The following is a 21,637-nucleotide window of genomic DNA, read 5'->3' as shown; positions in this document are numbered from 1 at the left end:
CTGGGGATTGAAGAGTCACAGGAAATTTGGGTAATGCTCAACAGGACTGACTGCTTTTGCAGTGTCTCTAGGTGGGCAAGTAAAATTCTAATTTTTTTCAGAGTTTTAGCTGCCTTTTGCCTAAGGCCAGTTAAGCAAGACTGTTAATAAGCAAAGAGTCACAAAGATGTTTGTCTAGACATGCTGCAGTCGTGTTCCAGCACATGAACAGGGATAGGTTTGTCCCAGGTAATGTAAAATGTAATGTCAGTCAGAGCAGGTGGAGACAAGCAAGGAATGGAGCCTGATGGGCTTCAGCACATCCACTGCTTAAGTCACTTGGCACCTTTTGAACTGTGTCAAACTGCTCTGAGCTTTACTCATTGAACTAACTCAATTTTTAGAAGTTCAGAAAAGATTTTGAAAAAATTGAGAGAAACCTCTTGCCTGTATCTCTTGAGCCCTTTCAGTCAGTTAATTAACATGAGTGTCATACTCACCCAGAGTTAATGTTGTTGAGGCCTGGCTGAATTACTGATGGAGCTTGGCTGGAGCAAGAGGCTCCTGAAGAATGGCATTAATCAAAACAGCAATCTCAGCAAACAGTCAAAAAAGTATAAAAAGTGCCACAGGTTCAGGTAGAGGAAAGTTTCCTAGTTAAAATGATGGGGGAAGAAGGAGGAGAAGTGTGGACAACATGAAATGACAGCTCAGGTCTAGCAGAAGAACCAGACAAAACAGTGTTGCAAAGTAAGGTAAGAAATGTAACCAAGCTAAAAACTGAGAAGTCTCTTGGGAATGCTCCATGTGTTGGATGGAGTTTATTGCAGATAAAGATGGGGTGTCATTACAAATGTTGGGGATCCCAGGGCAGGCTTTCCAAGGACAAGAGCTGGAAGTGCCAAAGGCTGCTGAAGCAGGGACTCCACAGCCTCCAGCAAGGAATTTACTGAACAGAGCTAATTCTGTGTTAAGAATAAGATGATTTATGGGATGCCCCTGCATGTGTTTTACCTCCTTAAGCTGTGGGAGAGGACTAAGCAGAACCCCACATGATGTGCAGCTCCTGATGAAGGCTCTCCCAGGCAAGCAGTGCCTTCTCTAGTGCTCACAGCCCATGAGTTCACACTCCTGGTGAGGTCTTGGAATTCCCACGAGCTGTAGTGCATAAGCAGTTCCTCAGGTAATTCAAATGGCAAAGGAATGTTTCCATCCAAGTCTTATCCAGCCAATCTTGCCACTAATGGAACAAGTCTGGTGTAACAGAGGCCATAAGTGCATGGCAGTAGACAATAACCCAGAGTGCACAGCCTGAAATGCCTCCTGCTGTGAGCCAGGCAAAATGTTCCAGTGGAAAACACAAATTTTTATATAGAAGTGTTTCATAGTGAGCAGTTATTTTTGAGGAAATTTTTGGTGGAATAATTGAAGTGTTTAACTGTGTGCAGTCAACAGAAGGCTTTGAGCATAGAAGTGAAGCATTTTGCTTGCCCTCCCCTCATCCTCCTGCAGTCCCTTTGGGGCTGGCATACAGGGAAGGTGGCACAAGTTCCCCTCCCCAGAGAACTACTGGGACAGGCTTGTGCATGCTGTGCGAGAAGTATCCCCATGCTCCTTCCTCCCCTCCTCAAACCAAGACATCCTCATCATCCTCCTCCTCTTCCTCATGCACCTGCTCTGGGCAGGGATGAGGTTCCTGCCATCCCTTCCCTGGGTTTGTTAGATTAGTGCCAGTGAAAAGCCATGGCTAAAACAGCCATCTGCATCCTCCTCCAGGGACAGCAGTGCCAGGCAAAACTGCAAACCTGGTCTGTTTAATGAGTTGTGATTTCAAGCCTGTGAATGAATTGGTTTCCCCTCCTGGGAAGGCTCACAACTGTCAGCTAACTATTGCTTTATTTATTGCATTTGTCTTTGTAACCTGAGGGCAGACAGCAAGGGTTCCAATGGTAGGAAGGAATTTTAACTCCTCCTTCTGCTGTACTTCTGAACCTACTCTGCATTTCTGCTGGAGCCATGCTAACTGTGAGACAAAACCCTTGGAGAGGCAAGTGTTCTCTAGTTATTGAGTGCAGAAATTCCTTCTGGAGCATGTCCACCTCAGGTTCCCACGGCTGTGGTCACAGGTGCACTGATTTTAGAGAGATCTGCCCTCACTGTGAAGTGCCAGAAATCCACTCAGACCATGGGCAACTGAGGGCAGGAGGGCATCAAGGAATGTGACTCCAAAGGGGGAGTCAGATAAGAGATAAAGTGGTAACAGGAAAGAATAATCAGAAATGTTTATTACTCTAAGGGAAGAACTTTACCATGTCCTGTACAGGGTCATAAGCTTTTAAGAGTTAGCAAAAAAAAAAATTGAGACCTTCTTAAAGGTCAGACAACTAATGCACATGGAATAGGAGTAGTAGCAATGAAGAACAATCCTGGTGCTATACATTCAACTCTATGTGATTACAAAAAAGAGCAAGTTTTATCACCAGAGATAAACTTCCTCTGGAGAAGGGGATGGTGCCATATCTTGTACTGGGGGGATGGTTAACAGCATCTGTGAAGGGGCTGGAGGACAGACTAACATAGGGGAAGCAGCAGAGTGAATGTGAGGAAAGGAAAGGGCATGAGAGGAATCTGGAAAAGAGGTGCCTGATATTGAGAGAAGCTGTAGCAGAACTCAGGGGGAGCTTGTTTGGATTTAGAGATCCATTCCTGTGGGCACTGGAATGTCAGTGCAGTGATGTGACCCTGTTCACTCCCTCCCAGCTGGGAAGAGATGCTCAGCTTTGCCCAGCCCAGATGTGCACGTTTTGGCTGTGCTGTGCTTGTCAGCAGGGTGCTGCTGGTGTATCTGAGCAGAAACTCTCCAAAGTTACCCCTGCTCACAAACTAACTGTTATATTAATTACTGCCCTTTAATTCCAGGACAGATTCACAGTAGCCTGGTCCCCATTTACATCTCTGTGGGTCTCCCTAAAAGCTGATTTCTGGCTGAGCACACCCTCTCCTTTTTGACAGGAGCACTGTCATACTTGTGACCCTGTTGGCTCAAATTGCACACGACAGAAAACCCATTCCAACAGCAGGGCCAGACAAAGCTGTGTTTGTTGGAACAAGCAGTTTGGGTGGAGCAGATGGCCCCCAGCATGGAGACCTGCCTGGCTCTGGGGCCAGTGGGCCACGAGGGTTAGTCCTGCAGGATGGGACTCACCCCCTGCCTGCCTGTCAGCCCAGGCACATCTCTCACTCCCGGCTCCTGCCCTTCATTCCTGCTGGGCAGCCACGTGTACTTTCCCCATTTGGTCTTCTCCCACTTTTACCTCTCACAGCAAATTGGTTGTGGGTCATTTGGTGCATCCCTGTGTTTGTCTGCTCACTGGAGCCTGGTGCTGCACTGCTCTTCCTCAACCCCACAATGGGAAATGTTTGACAGAATCCATTACCCAGGGGTAACAACAATCCTGATAAACCAGCGTGGTCAGCTGAAAAGGAAACAGCTCATGTTTGGTCTGGATATGGGACATGGAAGCCAGCTCTCACATGGAGAGAGGAAGGAACAAGGAGGTTTGCAAAGCCTTCTGAGGTAAATTCATATCTGGAAATTGCTAGAATGTTATTTGTCCCCACAAGACTGACCCAGAGAAGGTTTTTTCTCTCTTCCAATGAGAGATTCTAGCATTTCTTTTACAGTATGCCTGGAAGTGACAGCATCCTTTCCCTCAAGAGAATCCAGGGTGGGATAACTGGCCATTGGAGCTGGATTATTTGCAGGCAAATTTCCATTATGCTGTTTCCAGGAGCTGCAATGCTGGTAAGAGGTAGAAATGACAAAAAGGTTTTTCTGCCTTCTGTTGTTAGTTCTGCCACAGCATCCCCTAACCAAGTCATCTCTCTCTAGGTTTTTTTTTGTACTAAATTAGGATAATGATTTACCTTTTGACTGTCATTTGTTGTTAGGGTCAGGGAAGGACTCGCTGTGGGGTGAGTGCTTCTGGAGAAAGGGCTGGTGATGATATGAGATCTCAGCTCAGCCTCTGCATCTGACAGTGGATGCCATCCTGGCATCCCAAATTTTGGCTATGGGCATTTGGACAAGTAGAATGGCTGTTTTCTTGGCACCACAGTGTCATGAAGGCAGTGTCCCAGGAGGCCAAGGCCAGGCAGACCTTTGATTCTGTCAGGGTTCATCTGACAGCAATCCTCAGACCATCATCACAGCTTTAGGATGTGGAATCCAAAGTCTAGCCATGGGCACCTGGCTGCAAAACACATCACTTTTCCACAGGAAGGAAAGCCTGGCATCCTGTTGCCCCAGGGGCAGCTGAGAGGTGGCACCTGGGACACCAAGACCAGCCAGACCCATTGGTCCTGGCAGCTTTATTCTGGGAACAGTCCTAGGATGCACCGAATTTTGGAAGCAGATCCCACTTTAGTCCTGCACATTGAAAACCAGATAACAGAGAATGAGCATGCACCAATTCAGAAAGTTCAGATGATGAATGATCACCCAAGACCACGAGAGGGACTCTGTTCTTACACAAGGACAGTAGATGGCAGCAAAGACTGAGAAATTGTTAATTCATGTTCATATAATCATTTTTAATAGGCTTGTTTTATGTTACTAATCTCTTTCTCTGTAATGAATATGTAAGAGCCTTGTAAATATAAACTGCATTAATTCATCCAGTGGCTGGGAGCACTCATGGTGTGGCCCCAGCCCTGTAAATAATTGCTGTTGAGTGAATTTCTTTGTTTCCAGAGCAACTGCTCTGTACATTCATATACCATCAATGTGGCTGAGGTGGAAGTAAATTAGACATCTTTAACTCCAGAACCTCAAGTGAATGCAGGAATACTTAAGTATGAAACTTAAATTTAATTAAATTAATTAAACTTAAGTTAATTTTAAATTAAATAAATATTCATTCTTTTTCTATTAGTGCCAGTTAAATTTTTTTTAACTTTGAGTTTTTTGGCTTCTTCAGGTAATCAGATTGATTTTGAGCTCTAGTGTCAATTAAGAATGTTAAAGGTTGTCTCTTTACTCCTACAGCCAAATAAACACGGGGGACATCCTTATCAGAAAATCATTGCTATGCAGGAATATACCAGGTGAGGCCAGCACTTAAGTTTTGGGGCTTTTTTTCCCTGCTGTGTTGCAAAGGAATTGGCAGCAGGTTTTTTTCTCTGTAGAAGGTTTAGGTTTGAATCTGCCATTTCCCCCCTAAACTTTGAATGGTCTGGATTAACTCTGCTATTTACATTGGTTGCTTCCTGAAAGCACTTGTGGGTATTCCTAAAGCCAAAACAGTTCTCCATAATTAATTCCTCTCAGGTCTGTTATGTTTAACAGTTCTCACCTGTTTTTAGGGGCTTTCTGCATTTCCATACCTGGGCTGCTTCTGTGATGCTTCCAGCCCATCTCTCTCACGTGGTTTGCTGTGTCATGCAGGAGTTCTGCCCATGTAAGAACAGCTCTCCTTGGGGCTTGTGGATCTTGTAAAGCTTCTTTATACATTACATCTCTTTTGATTGTGTTTATGTCTCCCCACCATATGATTTTTTAGCACAGCTGGGGCTCCTCTCAATAGAGGTCTTAACATATTAAAATCCACCTCTGCAGAGATTGGAATATCTTCACTTTGTGGGGACCAGGATTGTGTTGTTGGGTTTGTGGATGGATCTGGGGAGAGCAGGGCTGGATTCTTGGGCCATTGTTGCATTTCAGGGGGTTCCTCCACCCAGGTTGCTTCTGTTGTGACATCATGTGTTGTCATGGTAATGTTGGAACCCAGAGTGTAGTGAGGCTGGCTTGGGACAGTTAGGTGTCTCCAGTCCCCACTGGGTGCTGAGCTGGAGGATCCTGAGCCCCTGGTGAGGAGCCAATCCACCATGGTGACACTAGTGGTAGGTGCCAAGTGCTATGATATAATGGCCATGGTAGGGAAAGGGACCTTTGGCCAGGTGATGCAGGGACAGTGCAGGAGCACTGGGGAGATGGTGGCCATCAAGATCCTGAAGAACTGTGATCACGATGGCCAAATAGTGAAGAATGAACTGAGGCTGCTGCAGGCCTTGCGGGAGGGGGACACAAAGGACTCTCACATCATCCATTTCCTCGAGTCCTTCAGTGACACGGTCTGGACCTACCTGGTCTTCGAGCTGCTGCAGCAAAACCTCTTGGACTTCCAAAAGCAGAACAACTTCTCACCGCTGCCGGTGCGACACATCCGCACCATCGCGGCGCAGGTGCTGGTGGCGCTGGTAAAGCTCAAGGAGCTCTCCATCATCCACGCTGACCTGAAGCCAGAGAACATCATGCTGGTGGACCACGCGCGCTATCCGTTCCGCATCAAGCTCGTTGATTTTGGCTCGGCTATCCTCGTCCCTGAGGTGTGCCATGTCCAGGAGCCCTACATCCAAACCCGCTTCTACCGGGCACCGGAGATCCTGCTGGGGCTGCCCTTCTGTGAGAAGGTGGATATCTGGTCTCTGGGCTGCGTGATGGCCGAGCTTCACTTGGGTTGGCCGCTCTACCCTGGCAATGATGAATATGAGCAGATATGCTACATCTGCTCCACCCTGGGGCTGCCCCGGGGCCAGCTGCTCTATGCTGCTCAGAAGACACGGTCCTTCTTCCAACATGTGCCATGTTCCAGGGGTACCTGGCAGCTCAAACCACCAAGGAAGGTGATGGCAAAGCCGACCAAGAGGAGGGAGCACATCTTTTCCTCACTGGATCAGTTGGCGGTGGTGAATGTGTGCCCAATGCCTGATCCTGACCAGGAGGAGCTGGCCAAGCGCTGTGATCTGTACAGGATGGTGGAGCTGCTCAAGAGGATGCTCACTTGGGACTCACATGAGCGAATCACACCCAGTGCTGCCCTTCATCACCCCTTCATCTCCATGCAGGAGCTGAAGGCCAGCTTTGAGGCCACCCGGTACTACCAGCTCAGCCAGGAAGACCTGAGGGCATCCTGTAAGGATTCCAGCATAGCCAAGATCTTCCCCAGCACACAGAAAGGTGCCTTCATCCCTGCCAGCCAGGGGGGCATCCAGAAGGCCACTGCCCAGATGGATGGGCTCAGCCTGGCTGAGCCAGCTGGGGACACCAGTGACAGGCGTGATGTCTGCCAAGCCCCCAGCCCCACCCACTGTGGAAGCCAGTACTGTCAGCATCACTGGTGTCCCCAGATGGAGCCCACCCAGGGTCACTTCACTGTGCTGGGGTCTCCCAGCAAAATGAAAAGGTACAATCACTGCTGTGGCAGCCCAGTCGTTGGTGGCATCATGGAGCAGAACCTGCCTGGAAGATGCTGCAGCTCATCCTGTGCCAAGGTACAGGGAGGGGGCTCCTGGGTACGGGCACTCTGGGACAATGGGTGCTTGGAGTCCCTTTCATACTTGGGTTTCCTGGTGCCACATGTCCCTGGGTGCCCAAGGTCCTCACAAAAAAGGAGGTAACACTCACCCCCTCCCCATGCTTTTCCCCCTGTTCCCCACCACAGACAGCTCTGGTGATGTGGCGCAACCCCAAGCCTCCAGGGATTTGGAGAATGGGCTTCGGAGGCTGGGCTGGGACGCCCCTGCAGTGCTCAGAATGCTTCTACCACAGAGCCAGTGCCACTCCCAGCACCACTGAGACCCCACAGCAACCCTTGCACGCACTCCAGCAGCCCAAAGCTTGCAAGAGACGTTCTTCTTCCTCACCCTCAAGCACCCTGACCGCCAAAACCCAGCGCCTTGCTGGTGGAGACCACAGCCAGGGCTGCAACAGAACATACTGTGCCAGATGCTACCGGCTCTGCTTCTCACATTGATCCCCTAATAAATAGTTTTGCCAAAACTGAGCATTTCAACTGATTGTTTGTCAGGAGGTACTGCCAAGACTTGAGGGTTGTTCCAGCTTCTCACGTGGGGGTGGCACAGCACTTGGCAAAAACCTGGCACTGTCACCACTGCAGCATGGAGGACCCCCACCCCCAGGCCCAACAACAACATCAACTACAGATAAATTGGGTTATCTGTTTTCCTCTGTAGCAGGGACTCTCACACCCCACCTTCTGTGTAACTTGTTAACTGGTCAGATAACTCAAACAGGACAAGCTGTCCTCTATGAATTATTTTGGTGCCATGGGGTTAACATTAGTCTGGCATCTCCCAACTGCCAATAAACACCTTACAGTTGAAGTGAAATTTGGTAAGATAAGCTGGATTTCTGACTGACAGACACCTCACTTGACAAACTGCAAAAGCTACACCAAACTTTCACAAAGCAAAAATCTTCTGCACGTTTTTCTGGAAATGTGTGTAGTTTCTTCCCGGAACAGGGATGCCTGCTTTCCAGTTACTCCTCTGGAGGCTGAGCAAAAGAGCTCTGTGTACATTATCATCATCCCAGTAGTAGGTTACATTTGACTCATAATTAGTACTGTTTCTTTTGCTAGCTTTAATATAGGTACCTTGATATCTTGCACTGTTCTATATAATCTACTAGTAGTTCCTTGAATTTTATACTAAATAGTAAATAACTCTGATTAAAATTTTTCATGTTAACAAATAACTCATTTTATAAATAGGCCTAATATCCTATCCTTAGAACTTGCGGGCCAATTTCTCAAATTTAAGCTGGCAGGGCTTGACTAAAGCTTCCACTCACCCAGTAGCTCCTCAGTGGTCTGTTCCTTGGCCTTAATGGAGCTGCAGTGGCTCTCCCAGCACTTGGCACTGCCTGCTCACACATTACCTGTGGCTTCTCTTGGGTGGTGCTGGTGCCATGGTGTGGCCAGCACCAGCTCCACTCACCCTCAGCTTCACCACCCCCCACACTGAGCTTGCTGTGTGCACAAAGCAGTCCCAAAACCAGCTGGATATCCCCGCAAGGAGATTTTTGGGGAAGGACAAAACAACCCAAAACCAGCCCCAAATCCACTGGCAGCAGCAACTGGTGGTGACTCACCCAGAAGCAGTGACTCCAACCAGAATCCAGAGTGGAGGTGACATGGCACAGGCATTCAGGTCACCCCCCACCAATATCCCCACACAGCACCCTCAAATGCAGCAAGGGGCAAACCTCCCCCCACCACCTGTGGGACCCCCAAAATCAGGGCAGGGAACCACTCCACCACACCTGAGACCCCTAAAAGAGGTCAAGACCCCCAAACCCCCCCCCAATAAGAGTGGAAACCCACCTGCTTAACCAAAGAGCCCTGTTGATGGAGACTGTCAGTGTCCATGTTTGCAGTCACTTGGTTCCCCTGCCTCTCTTGCAGAGACATTTCTCCCTGGATGTTGCTCTTGGGACAACATGAGCTACACAGAGAGGAGCTGAGAGTCTGTTCCAGCAGCCCTGGAGACATTGTTCCTGAAAATTTGTTTCTCCCTGAGATCTCTGCATGCTCTTTCAATACAGATTTACAAAGTTCCCACCTTTCTGCATCACAGGGGAGTGTTCATAAAGGAAGTCTTGACTTAAACAAACTTTTAAAAACCCTGTCTGCTGTTTCTTGCATGGTCACACGCTCTATAGAACAATCAGAAGCACCACTTGGAACTGGGTTTGGCTTGATGGTTTTATTGTTTCAATGATAAATGCCAGGTTTAATGGTCAACAGTCTTCTGAGATGTCTGCAGCCCTTGAAGGTCACTGGCAGGTTGTGCTGGGAAGCTTGGTGACAAGTGCTGAACAGTCCCTACAGGAGCCACGCACTCCAAATGGGTGGCAAAGACTGAGGCAATGTTGCACATGTTGCTACTTTTTAGTCCTCCTCTCTGGAATTTCCTTTCTTCTTTTTTACATCGTTCTCCCCCGAGCTCAGTCACTCTTTCTCTCCTGTGGGAACAGCTGAGCAGGTTCCCACGGCCATGTCCCAGCTGCTGCTGAGGGTGCCCTGCATTTCCCAGGAGGTGGAATGTCTGGTTGGCTTCTGTTCAGCTTCTCCCCCTCCCCAGTGTGTGTGTGCTTTCTCCACCTCCTTGATTTCTGGCAGTCTCCTTGTGGCTTCAGGCCTGTCATTTTCTGGCACACTTGACATGATATGCAGAAGAGTGAAGCAGCACAAGGCTTTGGAAAATAGATCAGTTTTCCAGCCATGTCTGTTCCTTTCAAGCAGCCACATACATTTATACTCTCTCAGATGCCCATTTTGCCCCTTTTCACAGCTCACCCTTCTCAGAGAGCACACATCTGGCAATTTACACAAGCCCATTTTTGTGCCAGACAGCAACAGAGAAGAAAGGGCTGTCAAACTGCAGGATAGATACAACTCACCTGACAAAAGTCATTCTCTCCTATGACAAAAAACAAAACCCACAGAGAACAGTGACAGGATCAGCAACAGGAGAGAGAGTATGTTCTGAACATCCTTTCACACTTGTTCCTACCTGGTGTAGAAAAGTAAATATGTACTTTGGCAGAGAGATGTCTTGAGGCATCATTCATCTCGTACCACTGCCCATCCCTGGCCTGCAAAAGAAGGTCTCTTCAGATGAACTGCAGGGGTTTTTAAAGCAAAACCACAGCTGGGACACACTGGAGGACACAATTCACCAACACAAATCACTGAGTAGATTTTGACCTTCAGGAAGCAATTACAGACTCAAAAATTATCATTAGAGTCATTAGGAAATGCCATGAGAAAACTGTGTTACCAGTCACAGGCTGCAGGTGTAGAAACAGATCACTTTTGTTCACCAAAACAGGCATTGCCATTTTGGCCTTTCAGTGGCAGAAAAGTGTTCTAGGCCAGCCCAGTTCTGTGTGAGCTGAGTCAGGACAGATCTCCACACTGAAACCTTCTCTTGCCACAGGGAAAGGGCAAGGCCCAGCTACAGCACTGGCTGCACTCAGACAGTGCACTCAGCTATTGTGTGCATACATAAAAATTTCCAAATCAGGATTTTTGTCCAGGAAAGGTTTCTTTCCAAGCAAAAAAGTTGCAGTGCACTCGTTTATATACCTTGCGCATCTTGCTGCCAGAGAAAGCATGACTTCTGCTCAAGCACAGTCAGGACATTGAAGGAAGTCCTGTAAACCTCTCAAAGGCAATGTTCAGTTTTCAAACCTTGAAAACAAGCACAGACCTAACTGTTGCAATCATGGAATTAGTGGAAAAGACCCTAAGATCAAGACAAATTGCTCCCCCACCACTGCCCAGGCCACCCTGTCCCCAAGTGCCACACCTACATGACTTTTAAACCCTTTTAGAGATAAGGACTCCACCACTACTCTGGACAAGCCTCTCCACACAGATTCTTACTGATGTTCAACCTGAACATTCCCTGCAACAACCTGAGTCCAGTCCCTCTTTGTTCTTTGTTCCCTGGGAGCGAGCCTGACCCTCACACGACTGCATCCTCCTGCCAGGGAGTTGTACAGAGCAAGAAACTCCCCTGGAGCCTCCTTTTCTCCAGGCTGAGCCTTCTTAGCTCCCTCAGCTGCTCCTGGTGCTCCAGACCCTTCCCCAGCTCCATTCTCTTCTCTGGACCTGCTCCAGACCCGCAATGTCTTTTTTGTAGAGAAGCACTGAGGCCTGGAGGTGCCTCACCACAGGTGGGTGTCATTGCCCTGGTTCCGCTGGCCACACCGTGGCTGGTACAGCCCCATCTGGGCTCACGTTCAGCCGGTGTGTGCTGAGGGACAGCGACATGAACGGGCAGGGCAGGACAGGGCAGGACAGGACAGGACAGGGCAGGGCAGCACAGGACAGGACAGGACAGGACAGGGCAGGCCTTCCCACCGGGCAGCGCTCTGCTCTGAGGAGCCCGAGCTGCCGCAGCACGATGGAGCTCCGGACACAGCCTGGACCCAGCCTGGACACAGCCCGGACATACCCGGACAAAGTCTGGACACAGTCTGGAACCATCCCGGACACACCCGGACCCATCCCGGACGCACCGCCCGGCCCCCCGGCCGCCCTGAGCCCTCATCCCGCCCAGCCCCGTCCCGCCTTCCGCCGCCATTTCCGCTTCCTGCGGCGCTACTCGCGATGTCGGCGCTGGCGGCGAACCCCAACAACCCCGTGGTTTTCTTCGATGTCACCATCGGCGGGCAGGTGGGAGTGCCCCAGAATGGGGAGGGTAACTGGGTGTGTCGGGGTGTCGTGGGGATGAGGGAGCAAAGGCGGTGCAGCGGGGCTGGGGGGTCAGTGAGGCCGTGAGGAGCGGGGCTGTGGGGTCAGTGAGGCCGTGAGGAGCGGGGCTGTGGTCACTGAGGCCATGAGGAGCGGGGCTGTGGGGTCAGTGAGGCCGTGAGGAGCGGGGCTGTGGTCAGTGAGGCCGTGAGGAGCGGGGCTGGGGTCAGTGAGGCCGTGAGGAGCGGGGCTGGGGTCAGTGAGGCCGTGAGGAGCGGGGCTGCGCCAGGAGGGGCCTGTGGGGATGGGGTGAGTGGGGGTGGATGAGGACACTGGGTTTGTGTGAATGCCCGGGGTCGGACGGCAGAACTCTGTGTGTGTGTGTCTGTCTGTCTGTGTGTCTGTGTCTGTGTGTGTGTGTGTGAGGGTTCCTGGAACACTCACCCGGCCCCATCTCTTTAGGAGGTCGGCCGCATGAAGATCGAGCTGTTCGCAGATGTTGTGCCCAAAACGGCAGAGAACTTCAGGTAACAATTCGTTGCTGTTCCTCAGCTCAGCCTGGACTGGAGCTATGAAGGGTTTGTGGTGCAGGAATGGCTTTTGGTGGCAAAGGGGTTCTCTGACACCTATCCCAAAGTGCTTCACCTGCTTTGTGTCTCTCTGTTCTCAGAGATGCTGTGTGGCACCCTGGTCTCTCAGGGGACCCTGGCTGCCTGGAAGGGGTCCTCTCCTTCCTCTGTGAAGCCTCCTGATTTGCTCCATGCATTTAGAACAGGCAGTGCCTTGTGCCATGGTGGAGGTCTCCTGGCCACCCAATTCTCCTGAGGGATGCACCATGTGAAATCCCACTTCCATCAGAGGGATGGACATACCCTGCTCTGTGTGAAACACAGTACCTGCCCCACATTCACTGGCTCTTCCAACCTTGGTGTTAATTCTCTGACCTCCTCACCATAAAGGGCACAGAAAATGGTTTGAAATGGCGTGGGGAAGGAGTTGCCATCTCCTGTTCCTGTGTCTCTGGGAACATCTCTGACACAATAAGAAAAATCCTGTGCACCAGTTGGTGCAGCCCTCAGAGTTCATGTGCACCTAACACTCTGCTCTCTTTTTGTTTGCCAGGCAGTTCTGTACAGGTGAATTCAGGTAAGTGGATTATAGTGTCTTTTAAGTGTCCCACTGGAGAAACGGGGCTGGGTGAGGTAGAAGGGGTTTGTCTTGAACTTTTTCATGTTGTACCAGTACAAAATGAAAGAGAAATCTGTTCTGAGGAAATTGGAGACTCACAGAGATGGCAGGTTTCCCTTTTTGTGCCCAGGTGGCTCTAAAAAGCCCCGTCTGCAAAGCCCACCTGCTCATGCTGCACATTGCAGTGGGATCCTGTGAAGATGATGGTGTGGGTGTTGCAGGGAACAGAGTAATTTCTTGTGCAGAGCCCATTAAGGCTTTTTTTTGCCTCCAACAACAGCAACTGAGAGCTGCAGCACTTGGGTGTATTTTAAGGCAACTACTGATGTAAAGAGCACCTCTTTGGGACTTTGAATTGCTGGGAGAATTTTGTGTTGAGATATCCATCAGGTTACAATAATTCTCCTTTTCACTTCCTGACAGGAAAGATGGTGTCCCTATAGGTTATAAAGGAAGCACTTTCCACAGGTAAACCATCTGCTGTTGTTTAGACACTAAATAGCAATACAGGTTTTTGTGTCCTGCCTTGAGCTATTAGTGGTGTTGGAGACATTTGTGGATCATGGTTAATGTAATTTTGGGGCTTTGGGGGTCCTGGGGATGCTGCCCTCCCCACAGGGAGGAATCCCCTGTTTCTGGTGTGCCATGGCAGATATGTTATCTATCACCTAATCACTAGCAATGAGTCCTAAATGACCTCATATCAACCACTAATTAATATTTGTTGTAGATTTTAGGCTGCAGCATGCACAGACTGTTAACTTGTGTTGCACAGCAAGGCACAGCCCCTTTTCTCCTTGCACTGAGCTTCTTGAGGTCTTTGGCCACTGAGAACTAAGTGTTGTTTTACTTCTTTAGGGTAATAAAGGATTTCATGATCCAAGGAGGTGACTTCGTAAATGTATGTACTCCTTTACTCTTTCTGTCTTCTTCCTCTGTGTTATACCAGACTGTTTCCCAGAGTCTGTGCTGATTTGTGGGATCTTTTTTGAGGTATCCAGTAGTAACTGGAGGTGTCCTCACAGCATTGCTGCCACCTTACTGCAACAGACCACTTGAAAACAAATCTAGAGCCTTGGGTGAACACACATTCTTCCTGAAGTATTTTCTCTCTACAATATCCTGGCAATATCCTGGAAGCTTTCAAATCTTTAAAATTTTTTTTGCCCCTTCTGTTGTCCTCCTCCAGACAAAACCTCTGTGAATTTCAAGTACAGTACTCGGTGTGTAATTTGAGTCATTTAAATCAAAACTAGCCCTTTGTTACTAAATTGTCCCAAAATAGAAAGGCTTTGCACCCTCAGTGGTGGTTGTGCTCTGACATGGGGATAAACAGAATATATGAGTAAAGCTGAATGGCCACAGGATCTCTTCACTGTTCTAGGACCCAGTAAAATTATTTTATTTTTGGAAGTGTTTCAAAATATGAGGGGTGCGATAAAGCTTTTTCAATATAGAACTTGGTTGTGGGAAAGAATCTGAGAGAAATGACCCCACAGCAACACCAGATCTGGGGTAGCTGCTAACTGTGACACTGCTCAGATGTCCCAGTGTGCTCTTTTACTTCCACTGCATCTCATCAAGCTTCACAAATTACTCCAGTATTTGGAATTTGTATGTTCTATTTATTACAAAGCCACTTGGGGAGCAAGCACAATCACACTGACCCCTGGGACAGGGTGCATGTTTCTGTCTCAGAGCCAAAAGCTTAAGCAAACTACAGAGAGCAAGAGGAAAACAAACAAGGGCTGGGCAAGTAGAGGAAAAGATGTGGAGCTGCACGTGGTGTATTACTGATATCTTATTGTTCTGTTAAGTTTGGCCTAATAAAGATCATGTGTGTTAAGCAGAAAGGCAGTGAAGGGAAACAAGCTGTAGCAAGGCAGAAGAAATGGTTCTGAAGTGACACAGAAAGGGAAACTCAACACAGAAATGGAATTAACTGTCATGATAGTAAATTTAAGTGACTAAACCAGAGATACTCACTTGCATTGCTGCTACAGCTTTTCCTGGAGGGTTCCTCACTGCAGCATATTTAAGGACCCTGTTGAAGGGTCCCTGCTCAGCCCTTTTGTCATCATACAGGAGCATCTCTGCAAGGCTGGACCCAAGGCAGGGTGGCCTTTCAGCAGTCCCCCAAGTCAGTGTGTCTGATGTGAGCCCTCTGCCAGGCTTCTGCAGAGTTCTGAGCTTGGGGGCTGGCACAGCCCCTGCTGCTTTCATTGGAAGTGTCCTGAGATCTGAGTGCTTGGGCTTGTAATTAGGCACAAGATGTCTGGACTAAGTAAAAGTACAGCACAAACTAGAAAATCTTTATTTTAGAAACGGTCCTTGCAGGACAGATTGCTTTCCTATTTCTGGTAAAGTCACAGAAAATAAAGTGAAATACATAAACCCACTGTAAGCCAACTTTTGCCATGCAAACGCTTCTGCTTTCTTTGTCACACCAGTCCATACTTCTGTGTCTCCTCCCTTTTCCCTTCCAAGTCCTGATGGGTTTGTACCAAACCATCTGTAGCCTCCACTTCACTCTTAGAGGCTTGGACTTAAACTTACCAACTCCATGGGCTTCTGCCAACATATGAATAGTGAACTGTAGTCAGAAACCAGTTGCTGTTCTTGTTCAGAAATCAAACACTGAATGTGCTCACTGCTGGTGTAAGCAAATGACATTACAAAACATCCATTTTACCCTTTCCTCTTGCTTAGAGACTTTAAATTAAATTTTAAATGGAATTATTCTGTAGCAGTTGCTGTGGCTGACTGGGTACCTCTCTCATGCAGGGAGATGGAACTGGTGTAGCCAGTATATATAGGGGTCCTTTTGCAGATGAAAACTTCAAGCTGAAACACTCTGCTCCTGGCCTGCTTTCTATGGTGAGTATAAAATAATGACATTATGGACTAAAAAGCTTTTGGTACTTTCTCTGTATACAGTATTTGCTGGACAACAGAATCTCTGCCATGGGGTATAAGGTCTGCTTTGTAACTACTAGTCAAGCAGCTAGTTATGGGTTAATATGCTGAGTAGCACAATAGTCCTGATCCTGCAGCATCCTTTCTTTGCTGCCTGCTGGAGCTCTGGGACAGGCTTGGCTTGGCTGCTTTCAGAAGAGACAGTGGTGAGTTGGTGGTGTTTTCTTCTTTCCTGATACTGTTATCAAGCACTGACCTTGGCAAGGATGAAACAGAGAGATTTGGGAGTTCCAAAGCCACAGCAGTGTTACCATGGTATCTTTTAAAACAGACCTTCCTATTCAACACAGTAGGAGAAACTGCAACCATTGCACATTGTCTGGTAGGAACAATACCCTGACTTTTGGAATAGAAAGCAAATGGAGCCAGTGCTTCAGTGTTCCTATCCACAACTGCTTCTTCCCCAGCTCTTCCAGCTGCTCTGCCCTTAAAACCACTTGCTTAGGACATTTCGTCATTTGGCTTAGTTATTCATGGCCCAAAAAGAGATGTCATGGCCCAGCTAAGCCACAAGTGTACTGTGGTGTGAGAGAAGGGATTCACTCCAGTGTTGCCAGCCTTGTGTTACAGAGGCATGGCTCTGAAGTCATCATGCTGGGCAAGCCATGGACCCCAGGAACCATGGATCTCAGCTGGATCCTTTTGAAGCTGGCTCACATTAGAAAACCAAAATGACCCTGTCCTTTGCAGTCCTTCAGCTGCAAAACTTGACCAGTTCACCCATCAGGACAGAAACTTGCTGCAGTAGCTCCTGGTTGTCAGTGTCACAAGTGACTTTCAGTGTTGCAGAGATGTTTTCCTAACAGAGTGCAAATGCTCTGGGTTCTGTACTTGGGTGTGAATAAAATTTCACATCTGCATCCCACAGTTCCTGTGAGCCCTGTGCCAATACAGCTGTTACTTTTCTCATCATGATCATTGAAATTTTAAAATTTTTATTCTGAGAAAACCTCTCCAAAACCAGAAATCAGCTGATTTTTTTTCTTGCCCTGGTTTCTGGCATTCAGTTTTCCTCAGGGTAATGTTGCAGCCAATAAATGCTTGTCACCAAAAAGTTCAGTCTTTTTTCAGGAGTGTGCTCTAGAGCCTGGACTTCAGCACAGCCTTGTATTGAACACAACTTTATAGAAAATAATAAACAGTTGGTGACGTGGCTCTTGCGCATTCTGGTGTGACCAGAGGTGGTGACGTGCTGCATCCAGCACAGGGTGCTCTCCTGCAGATGTGTCTTGTTTCCTTTGGTTTGTCTAGCAATAAGTTAGTCTTGAGCAGCACCTCTTTATGTGTCTGCCTTCAGTTTTGGCCAGTCTGAAACTGTATAGTTGTATTTTGCCATTCTCAACCCCCAGGCAAACAGCGGCCCGAGTACCAACGGCTGCCAGTTCTTCATCACGTGCTCCAAGTGTGATTGGTTGGATGGGAAGCACGTTGTGTTTGGTGAGTAGCTGCAGTAAAAGTCCTGGAGTGCCAGCTCACACACATCCCTGCAGGGCAGCTGTTCAAATAAATAGTGAGAATCAGGATCTTCTGAGCTGGGAGGGACCAGAGGGATCATCAAGACCAGTTCCCTGGGGTGCCTGGTGAGTGCCCAACCACCTCTGGGTATGGACTGCTCCTTCTTCCCTCCTCCCTTGTGCTGTCTGAGGGATCTGGGCAACCTGATACTGTGATGGATCACTGTTGAAAATGAATCATTTTTCCACAGGTTAGCTTTAATCCAGATCAGTGTTCAGTGTTCTGTATTTGTACACAAATCCTTGTGCACAGATGAGTGGAAGGATTCCTTTCTTCTCCACTGTCAGCAGAGTTTTGGACAGTAATTCTGTGAAACTCTATCTGCTAACTTGCATTTACTGCTGGTTGAACTGTAGGAGCTCCAAGCCAGTCTTAAGCTGGGGGTCTCAAACCCCAAATTTCTCCACACACCACCCCTGTGATGGGAAAAGCACTTAATCTGTGCTGAGTGTGGAGAATGTTTGAAGAGGGATCATTTCCTTCATGAGTTTAGAGATCAATAACAAACCCTGGAGTGCCAAAAGCTACACACTGCACAGGGCTTTTCAGGAAGGACAAAAATGCATGTACCAGTGATGGGGAGGGGGAACAAAGGTGAAAAATAGCCATATTGAAGTGGATAAATTTTCTCATTCTAGGTAAAATTGTCGATGGGCTGTTGGTCATGAGAAAAATTGAAGTAAGTTTGAATATGGCTACTTCCTTGGCTTAATGGAGTTGTCCTGTTCTCTCCTGCTGTCTGTTTACAGGATACCAGGGAATACCAGTGTTGATAACTGGTTGTCATCATTATAATGTAGCAGGAAATCTGTTGAAGCACAAGCTGTCATATGAGCTGGCTTTGGAAATGCTAGGATCCTGTGACAGTGACAGTCTCTGAGCGGGGATTGCGTTCTTGGCTTTATTTGCTTTGCATTTGTTCAGGAGGCTGAATTAAAAAGTTGTTCCATCAGCAGCTCCCACAAGAGTGTAAAGCATCTCACTTCTTTGCCATTGCCTGGGATTATTCAGTGGATGCAAAATCATCAGTTCTGCTGATCCATGATCAGCATGTTTAATAAGAAAAAATTAAACTAATCTCCTGATGGGTTGCCAGGAGCTGAAGATAAATACAGTCTGGGTGATAGTTGCTGCCAACATTGGGCCTGGGTGTCATGGCAGGATAATGAGTAGATTTAACAAATAGCAGCAAGTTCTCAGAGACATCCAGCACTGACTCCATGACACGTGGAATAATGTGCATAAGGACCTCTAGTCTAGAAAGCAGGGAAAACACAGAGCTGTTGGGCTTTGAGAAAAAGTCACATGGAAGGAGTTGTACAGCATGGTATAATCTGCTGGAGGGTTGTGATGAGCCTGCTTTGGGTATCAGTGCAGTGAGACCAAAGTAAAGAAAATTTGAGATTGAGAGAGCAGCTGAGTCCAGCACACTAGGAGGTTCAGAATGAGGGTTGCTTTGCTACTGTCTCTTTCCTTCGTGTATGAACACAAGTTGGTTTTGCTTGTGGCAGCTGCTTTTAGTATCAAAGCCAGAGCAGCCTCAAGTATCTTCATAAGGAGCTGTCCAGTTTTTTCTCTGTTCCTTCCCTCCAGTTCAAAGGACCAGCCTCTGGTCTGTGTCCCAAACTTCTGCTTACAGAGAGAATTCACCAGTTTATGGTAGGGCCTGTTGCCAAATGTGTGATGGCGCTTTTCTGTTCCTCAGAGCTGTGTCTGGAATTCCCTGTTTCTTATATTACAGAGATGCCTCTTAGCCAGTCTTCCAGTACCTGTCACTGCTTTGATAAGTTTTAATGTTCTGTGTTTGTTTGTCCCCAGAATGTGCCTACGGGTCCCAATAACAAACCCAAGTTACCAGTTGTGATTTCACAGTGTGGGGAAATGTGAAGTGATGAAGGAGCAATGTGGTAAGTCTCAGTCTTCACAGGCACAGTGCCCTGAACTCTGGGCTATTCTGCTTCTTACATTTCTCTTGACTTATTTTCACATTCCTTTGAACCTGCAGAGAGCTGTCTCAGCTCAGTGAAACACCAGGAAGTGCTTCTCTAACAGCATTCCTTTTTTGCCAGCTGAAGTCCCAAAACTGGCTTCCCTCCAAGCTGCACAAACACCAGAGGCAGCACAGCAGGGATAAGATTTTGCAGCTGCAGTTGAGGGGAGATGGGTTTGTGGGAGCTTTTTCTTGGGTTGGATTAGGCTGCCTTGAAGCCTCAGTTCTATGAAGTGGATGAAAGGGAATTGCAGCAGTAATCCAGCTGGTGGTACCCAGGCAGTCTGGTTGGTGGGAGGCCTCAGTTTGACCTGCAGATTGGAGAACTTTCCAACAGCTACAAAAAGCAGAGTATCCATGGGTGGGACAGGCAGGGATCAAGAAAAGGAGAGAAAGAGGGAGGACTTGGTCCTCCTTGCTCAGTACAGCTGTAGAACTGACACCACTGAAGGACCAAGGAATTACCATTTTACATAGACTTAACTTGAAAAAAGTACCAGTGTCCTTATCTGAAGGGAGATGTTTCCATTATTTACTGTTATTCAGACTTCATTTTGGTTAAACCAATAGTCTCAGGCTAACATACAGTATTCTGTTTCCATTTGTCTGCTCACTTTACTGGAAAAACCACAGGTATTTAAACAAATCTGTCTAGATTTCAGTGTGTTGTGCTGCAGCTTGCTGTATTAGCCTTTTGGGTGCTGATTTTTTCCAAATTTCAGGAGGCAGCTCTGACAAAAGCACACCCACAATTTTGGACCTTCCATTAAATGATACCAAAGGCAACTGGAATTGCCCAAATGTTCCCTCTTTTGTAATAAAGTCTTAGAGACCTGCAGCACTTCAGACTCTTGGAAACTCTTGTTATTTGATGAAGTGACAACAGGAAATGTAATCATTCTTCCATTCCCCTGGTATTTCTGGTGGCATTTACAGGCTTTTGAAAAAGGCCTCCTAACAAGGCTGTCCCTTTTCTTGCAGGGCTGTGCTGAAGGGTTGGGTTCCCTTTAGGGTTGTCCTCAGGCCCAGACTTTCTTGTGATTTTAGTTTGGAGTACAAGATCTCTGGCTGATGCTCAGCATGAGCCTGGAAGTTTTTCATTCATAGGTACAAGGCTGGTGCCACCTCACTTGTTTCCCAGCCAGGTCTTAGGAACAGCCTTGCTGCACCCTCATGTCTCTCATCTGACTGGGGATGAGAACAGCTTTTGCATTGCCTGATGTCAGACTTCCACATCAGCAACTTGTCAAGATCCTTGAAAATCAGCTGAGAGAAACAGGCACTGTTGCTTTTAACTTCAGAAGTAGATGTGGTTGCCTGGCAGGCAGACCCAGGAGGGCTCCTGAGTTCTCTGGATGATGAAAGCTGGTGTGTGGAGCTACTAGCATGCACTTAAAATCTCTGTGTGGCCCCCTGTGCTGTCACTGCACAGCCTGGCTGCTGTAGGATCTGTTAGGAATGGCTGTCCAGCATTTCAGACCTGTTTCTTTCTTCTTCCTTTCAGTGTTCCTTTACTGCTGATTAGACCTGTGCTGGCTCCATGCAATTCCAATTCCAGCCAGCTCACCCACTGCCCCAGACTTCTCCACAGGCCTGAGGTTCTCCTGAAATTATTTAATAATGGGCATCCCTTTTTTTTTTAATTTTGAAATGTAAATAAAGAATTTTTTTAAAAAATATGTACAGTGCACATCAGTTAACATTTGTGGGAATGGATTCATCTCCAGGTGAGAAGGGCTGCAACATGCATTATCCCTGGCTGGTTCAGTCAGGAACATTTGCTGCATGGTATATAGAGAAATAAGGGGTGAAAGGAGCTTGGCAGAGCTGCTGCACCAGCTCTTGCACTCAGCAGGTAACTGTGACTGCCTGGCTGGCAGAAGGGCTCTTGGGGAATCTCCAGAACCTTTGTGTGTACAGCCTG

General features: G+C 47.8%; 2 protein-coding genes and 1 long non-coding RNA gene across 3 annotated transcripts; 2 read left to right on the top strand and 1 right to left on the bottom strand.

Moving 5' to 3' along the window:
* Window positions 1–5,632: 5,632 nt before the first annotated feature.
* HIPK4 (homeodomain interacting protein kinase 4) lies at window positions 5,633–7,793 on the top strand. The gene is made up of 2 exons (XM_033079897.2): window positions 5,633–7,311; window positions 7,482–7,793. Exons 1-2 carry the CDS (start codon window positions 5,866–5,868, stop codon window positions 7,791–7,793), a joined length of 1,758 nt encoding a protein of 585 aa, XP_032935788.2. The 5' UTR covers window positions 5,633–5,865.
* Window positions 7,794–9,527: 1,734 nt separating this feature from the next.
* Window positions 9,528–11,665, bottom strand: LOC117006892. The gene is made up of 2 exons (XR_004420036.1): window positions 10,357–11,665; window positions 9,528–10,263 (listed from the first exon to the last, which is right to left on the bottom strand). It is a non-coding gene; the product is annotated as an uncharacterized LOC117006892 (long non-coding RNA).
* A 252-nt stretch (window positions 11,666–11,917) lies between these two features.
* Window positions 11,918–21,387, top strand: PPIH (peptidylprolyl isomerase H). Its single transcript, XM_033079710.2, has 10 exons — window positions 11,918–12,026; window positions 12,507–12,571; window positions 13,167–13,190; window positions 13,656–13,700; window positions 14,091–14,133; window positions 16,017–16,109; window positions 17,558–17,645; window positions 18,362–18,402; window positions 19,542–19,630; window positions 21,218–21,387. Exons 1-9 carry the CDS (start codon window positions 11,961–11,963, stop codon window positions 19,608–19,610), a joined length of 534 nt encoding a protein of 177 aa, XP_032935601.1. The 5' UTR covers window positions 11,918–11,960; the 3' UTR covers window positions 19,611–19,630; window positions 21,218–21,387.
* The last annotated feature ends 250 nt before the right edge of the window (window positions 21,388–21,637 follow it).

This window comes from Catharus ustulatus, chromosome 24, assembly GCF_009819885.2.
Source record: "Catharus ustulatus isolate bCatUst1 chromosome 24, bCatUst1.pri.v2, whole genome shotgun sequence".
Taxonomy (NCBI): Eukaryota; Metazoa; Chordata; class Aves; order Passeriformes; family Turdidae; genus Catharus; species Catharus ustulatus.
The sequence above is the reverse complement of the archived record's forward strand: the minus strand, read 5'-3'. Positions and strand labels throughout refer to the sequence as shown.

Bases quoted from the DNA above. Each gene is read 5' to 3' on its own strand.
- HIPK4 (XM_033079897.2), top strand. From the start codon at position 5,866: ATGGTGACACTAGTGGTAGGTGCCAAGTGCTATGATATAATGGCCATG. The intron at 7,312-7,481 runs GTACAGGGAGGG...TCCCCACCACAG, and splicing joins GCAGCTCATCCTGTGCCAAG to ACAGCTCTGGTGATGTGGCG.
- PPIH (XM_033079710.2), top strand. From the start codon at position 11,961: ATGTCGGCGCTGGCGGCGAACCCCAACAACCCCGTGGTTTTCTTCGAT. The intron at 12,572-13,166 runs GTAACAATTCGT...TTTGTTTGCCAG, and splicing joins AAAACGGCAGAGAACTTCAG to GCAGTTCTGTACAGGTGAAT. The intron at 13,191-13,655 runs GTAAGTGGATTA...ACTTCCTGACAG, and splicing joins TTCTGTACAGGTGAATTCAG to GAAAGATGGTGTCCCTATAG.